Source organism: Leishmania infantum, chromosome 12 (assembly GCF_000002875.2).
Source record: "Leishmania infantum JPCM5 genome chromosome 12".
Lineage (NCBI taxonomy): Eukaryota > Euglenozoa > Kinetoplastea > Trypanosomatida > Trypanosomatidae > Leishmania > Leishmania infantum.
In genome coordinates, this window is record NC_009396.2 from 284,603 (window position 1) to 290,994 (window position 6,392).

The window sequence follows — 6,392 nt, forward strand, 5'->3', positions numbered from 1 at the left end:
TCATATCCCAGGGGCTTGCCACTGATCCAGGTGCGTGTCGCGCCGCAGGGCATCAGACTTTGAGTGGCTGCGCGATGTGCGACGTACATACCCCGGCACAGCCTCACGAACAACTGGCGACACGGTGCTGTGCCGGCGGCTGTTGCCGTGCCCATGAGACGGTGTCATGGCTTGCGAAGCGGTCTGTTGGTGCTGCATGTGAATAATAGATGTGACCTCGTCCAAGCGCCGTTCGATGCGACTAAGCGCCTTTGAGAGAATCGGGCTCGCTGCATAATTGTCCATGGGAAGGTTGCTGCCACTCCCAAGAGCATTATACCCCATTACATCGCGGTGGAAAGCTGTATCGTGGGTCGCGACGCTGTGCCGCGGAGGTTTGAAGAAGCCAGTCATGAGCGCCGCAGTGTCGACGCTGCAGTTGTTCAGCGCTGAAGCCTCGCCGCCGTTACGACTCCTTAGCCGCTCCTGCTCCTCGATCTGCTTCTCCAAAGTAATCAGGCGCTGCTCTTTCGACAAGAGCCATACCTGAGAGTCGCGGAGGATCATCATGTCATGCTCCAAGCCCTGCGCTTGCTCTTCCAGTGTAAGGCGAACCTTGTTGAGTAATTGCCCACGATTCGAAGATGAGCGAACGCCTTCCCGTTTGGCGGCAAGAACATCTTGCTTCCACTGGTGTCGCGTGCGCCGCAACTGCTGCTTCCGCTCTTCGAGGTTTTGCTGTTGCAGCTCTACATACTTGCGGCCCTCCTGCAGGCGACTCCTTTCTCCCTCCACTAGGCTGCGCTGCTCCTCGAAAGAAAGGGGTAGCTTAAACGCTCCAGATGCCTTGGTTGGGTTGCCGCTCAGGGCAGGCGGCATCAGGTTCGCCGCCGGGTTCGAGGAGCGAAAGTCCTGCCCGCTCCTTGACGGTGTGGTTGCAGACGCTGTGGCGGCGGGCGTTTCTGGAGCCGTTCGAAACTCTCCCGTTTGCGGAGATGGAAGGATGAAGGGCGATCCGGCAAACACCTCACGAAGTGCCTCTGTGACAAGAGCTTTGATGTCCGGCTGCGGTGCCGCAGCAGGGGCGGCCCCAGCAGCGCTCTCCTCGACTGAGGTACGTGTCAGTAGCTTTCTGTCCAGATGCGGAGGAGGCGCCTTTCCCTTTCCGACGTCACCGTCGTCATCTGTAGCACTCATAGATCGGCTTTCCAACATGCGAGGAGTTGGCTCGTGCGATTCAGCAAGCCGCACGACGCTCAGGCTGCTCCGTCGCGACTCCTTTTCCTTCATGAGCTCCTGCATAATAGCATTCAACTCTTCTTGAGCCTTCTCCTTCAGCTGCTGCTTCAGGGCCTCGAGCTCCTTTGCTTGGGAAGCCTTAATTTCCCCCAGCGTCTCCATAAAGCGCTCGTGATCTTGAGAAATCTGCTCTTTTTGATGGGCACTGCGCTGTTCCATGAACTCGTCGTGCATCCTTTGAAGTTGCTGCTTCTGAGTTTGTTTGAGCTCCTCTGCTTCGCGCTCCATGTCTTTCCGCAGCGTCTCGAGGCGCCCGCTCGCACAATCTTGCGCTTTCTGAACGTGCCGGTCATGCTCCTCGCGCATCTGTGCCAGTTTTGCGTCCATTTCCTCCTGCATCTGCTTCTGCCTTTGAGCCCCAATCTGCTCGAAGACACTGTGCGACTCTTGCACATCCTTCGCAAAGGCGGCGAGCGCAGCCTCATACTCGTGCAGAAAGGCTGACGAGAACTGCTTCAGGTCAGTCATGCTTTTCATAGCTTCCTGGAACGCCTGAGATTGAGCCTCTTTTCTGATCTCCGACTCCTGTCGCTTTTCGCGTGTAAAGATTTCTAACATCTGCGCAACTTCCGCCTCAACTTTTCGCTTATCATGCTCGAGGTGTGCTTTCAACTTGTTGCGCAGGCGCTCGCTTTCAGCGGTGAGCTTCGTCTCATAATCCTGCCGCAGCGCAGCGAGCTTGCTCTCTAGCTCCGCGCCAAGCCTCGCCGACTCGATCTTCAGCGCATCTGCCGTCTCCTTCTCGATCGCAGCTCGCCGCTTTTGCTTTTTGGTGTTTGCACACTCTTGATAGCGTCTGAGGTCCTCTGCTACTTCTGCGTCGATTTCCTCCTTCTGACGCTTGAGGTTGCTCTGTTGCTGAGCTCTATATTCCTCGAGGTCCTTGCTCACCTGCTGATCCACCTTCGCTTTATGATTTTTTGAGCTAGAAGTCACCACTTTCTCTGGCGATGATGTGCCAAGCTTGTCTAGAGCCCTCAATCCGTTCACACCACCACCAGCCACTACCTTTGACGGAAGGGGAATGGCATCGGGCTCATCGATTTTGGGTGCTTTCGCGGCATCAGATACAAGAGAGGAGCAGCTACGGGAAGCGGTAGATTGAAGCTCGGTGGAGCCCATGCGTGCCGCTGCAATATTTCCCTTGTCCTCCCTTCCTTCATCATTCAGCATCGTGCTGATCTTCAGAGATTCGGGCAGTTCCTTCTTCTTCTGTATGGGCTCCAGGTCCTTGACGCTGTTGGTCTTCCCAGCCGCCTCTTGGGCTTTGGGTTTTGTTTCATGTGCCTCCGTGTCGCTGGCCTTTGAGCGCCTCTTCTTTGCAGCCTTGCCGCTATGCGCGACCTGAGCCTTGGACGAGGCAGCGGGGGTAACTTCCTTGTCACCCTTTCCATTTTCTTTTGCGTGCAACTTTGCCTTCTCCGCTTTGAGGAGCTCACGGTAGTGTTCATCGGAGGGGTGATCCCAAATGCTCTGCCCGGTCTTGAAGTTGAAGTAGTACAACTCGCCCTTTTCGCTCTTGCACGCCTTCCAGTGCTCCGGAAGTGGCGCCTTGAGACCCTCGCGCGCTATCCATAAAAGGGGCGTGTCGTCGGGAAGCTCCATCCCAAGCCACTTCCCATACTCTACCATTTCGGCTTCAGAGGGCTCATAGCCTGTGTCCGGTTGAACTTCGAGAACTACTGACATTCTGCCTGCCTAATACTGAATGCTACGCGCTACGCAGTGTAGTTGTGATTTCCTGATACTTCCTTTTCTGTTTCAGTGCATGCAATCACTGAAGCAACCGTAGCAACCGCTGTTTGCAGGAGTCAAGATACAAAAGAAGGAGTTGGAGAGAAGATAGTGAAGGCGACAAGGAGAGACATGGAAATTCCTTTCACCAGTGACAGTTGCTTGTCGCAGGACTGCAGAGTGCGCCTCGTGCTGCACTATGCTCTATCCACCTTCTCCGTTCTCGCGAAAGAGAAAGTCGGGATAATGGGCGTGAAAAGCAGTGCAGGTGGTTGCTTTAGTGGAGTAAGTCGCAGCTAAACTTGATTTAAATAAGAGAATGTGGCACTATTGCACATAGCCCTGCAGAATTAATTAAGGGTAACAGAAGAGAAACACTTTCCGAAACTCTAAGCAGATGCATTGAAAAAACTCTGCAGGAGATCGACACAGTCGTGCATCAAGTCACTTTCTGGCTCCTTGTCGCCCTGTTTGGCAGTGGGTCGCGTAGCTTGCACGCTAGTAGCTTTTGTCAAGCACCCGGTGTTGAAAAATACAACATCAAACTCGAAAAAGCCACGTTATCGGCCCATCAAGGCATATAGCACAAAGCCCAGTTATGACTGAAGCCCACAAAAGCTCAACGTTCAGGAGTGAATGTGCACTCGAAGACCAGGTAACAGAGCCAAACACTGTGGAGCCCGTTCCACGCGGACAACACTCGTGGAGAAGCATACGCTGTGGACAGGAACGAAATCAGCATTTCGCCTGCAGCCACTGTTGCCTTGCCTCACATACAACTCCCCAATAACCCGAAGTCGATCAGCGCTCCTTCATCTCAGCAACTTTCTAGTCATTGGCTCCTCTCCCATAATGCGAAATGGTTTTCACATCATAACCAATGGCGGGTCCCAGGGTCAGAACACTCACGTCTCTGTACGAGGTCGACCCGGTTGGTACATTGACCAAGAAAAAGAGCTGCGGTTGGAATAGAGGTGGCGTAGAAGTCTTGGCTAAAGTAAGCCTTCCCCGATGAAAACCTTCACTTTGACATCAGCCGTTCAGCTATTCCAACCGCAAGGCCGAGAGCCTTGGGCTTCATGCGCCTCACGGACAGATCTCTGTTTAACAGCATCAAATGCCCCGATTTGTGCCACTGTAGCAAGCCCTCCACAAATACAACAGAGCTATATTTACTCAGGCATTCTCCACTCAAATCGCAACAAAAATACACATGCGATCTTGCCGATGGTGTCATTCTCCAGCAAAAAGGAAGAAGCTCTCGCCTAGTGTAGTTGGTGGGGCTCGCAAAGCGCTGTTGAGCAACACCTCCAAAGCACGCGACAATCCACTTGTTCCGTTGCATCGCCTCGGCAACTGCTTGCAGGAGATTCCTCAAGCACCGTTCCGCAGGACACACACAAGTCAGTCATACACCTTTTTGCATCACACCTTAGGCGGTCATTCTGGCGCCATAAAGCTTTAGAGAGAACCATCAATAAACGCACCCGTTTACCCTCAGCTAAACGCCATTCTAGCAAATAAAGCATGCCGGTGGCAGGGCAGCCCAATGTGTGGCTCAGTGCCCCTTTAAAAAGCAGTCGAAGCTTTCGATGATTTCAAATCGGTGAACCTGGTGACGAGCAATCATCCAGCTTGCTTTGATAAAGAGGCCGAACACGACGTCATGCAGTCTTGGAAAGGAATCACTGACTTCCCTTGAACCCTGCCCGTGCTCTTATGTGTCGGCAAACGATGTCCCTCAATACACTTGCAGCAACGCTATTAGGAACAAGGTGTTTTTCGATTTTAAAGTGGTGCACCTACTAGGCGATATTTTTTTTTCTTTCAAGGTGTCATTCTGAGAGCTGGGCGAGATGCGTTCGAGCCACGCTGACGCTCTGCCTATCACATGCATGGCACAAACGTGTTCACTGTTGCAGGACTCTCAGATGAGGCCCACGCCAGGAGATGGCCACTGAAATCAGCAGCAATACATCGCTCTGACTTCCCCACGACGTGGGGGCCTGAGCCTGCCGCCACCGGAAGTAGCTCGGCATTGGAAGGTATATGGGACTGCTTGGATTGCCTATAGAGTGCAGCACCGGGCCCTGAAACCACGCTGAGGGAATCCTCATCATTCGGGAGATCGTGCAGACTGCAAAAAAAAAAAATCACGTCACACTAGGTTTCAAAAAAAATCAGAGACACTTGACCTCAATATCATTGTAGAAAAAAGCGAAATACTTACTCAAGAGCATCCAGTTACCTCTCGCGAAAAAAGGCCCTGATGAGCTAGCGCAACAGCTTGCAAGAGGCTCGCCCAAAGAACGGGTGCGAGTGTAAGCTGGGCGAGTAATTTCGCGGATACGCTGTAATCAGATTATCAAGTGCTGACAAAAATCAGGCACAGCATTGGGAAAAAAAATCGAACGACTACCAAGAACGCGCTTCGATTCCACGAAAGGGAGGAAACAACGCACAAGACGAAGACAGTCTAGCAGCTCGTACTCCGAGGATCGACGAACAATGTGAAGTGCTCCAGTGCTCGCAACTGTTTTTCGAGGCTCAAAAGCCAGCACTCGCAGATAAGATGATGAAAACTGCAGAAAGGCATCCTCAGTCCCACATCTTCAATGCATCACTCCAAATACTGAATAGTTCTGTTAGATTTTCATATCTCCAGATTTGAGCCATCAGAACCGACTGAAAACAACAGCACCAATTTCAAATGGAAAAATGCGGGTGTAGCCTTGTGTAGCTGGCAGAAGAGTTTGAGTTCCGAAAAAGTCTGCCAATCTATCCTTTCAAAATCCTTTGCATCCTCATTAATGCATAAAAGCTGATAATACGAGAACATCGTCTGACTTCCACTCTACAAGCAACATTTCCTTTTCACTTCGTGTCCATGCTACTAGGAGAAAGTCAAGAAACATTACGCGCGCAAACACCGTTCATCAGCCTCTCTCGCACTGCGGCTCCACCCTGGTCGTCTAGGGCGAACCATCCGCCGGTGAGCCGGCCCATTCTTCTAACGAACCCTTCTCGTCCTTCCTCATGTGTGTGCTGGACCTCCGGCGCCAGACGGGCCTGGGTGGACGACGCGCTTCGACCCACGCAGGCCGAGCCCAGCGTCCTGCCCTCGAGGGCGCAGGCGGCGGCGTCTGGCGTGCGGGGAGCATGGTTTGGTCCAGGTGTATGCCGGATGAACTCGGGGGCAAGCTGGCCAGCCTCAGGTCAAGACCCTCTGAGACCCTCTGCCCTGCCTGCGCGCCATGCTTCTCACTGAGTGGCCTAAAGCCGCTGCATCCCATAGCATGGTGCAAGGGCTCTTCACATTGGGGTCCGGTGGGCTCGGTAGTGCAGCTCGGGGTGTTCTCGTCATGCCTCCCGCACCTGTG

General features: G+C 53.1%; 1 protein-coding gene across 1 annotated transcript; it reads right to left on the reverse strand.

The window, feature by feature from the left end:
* On the reverse strand, positions 1-2,910 carry LINJ.12.0470 (conserved hypothetical protein; the record flags this gene model as incomplete). Its single annotated transcript, XM_003392243.1, has 1 exon — positions 1-2,910. The coding sequence occupies one exon, from the start codon at positions 2,908-2,910 to the stop codon at positions 1-3; it is 2,910 nt and encodes a 969-aa protein (XP_003392291.1).
* Positions 2,911-6,392: the final 3,482 nt, after the last annotated feature.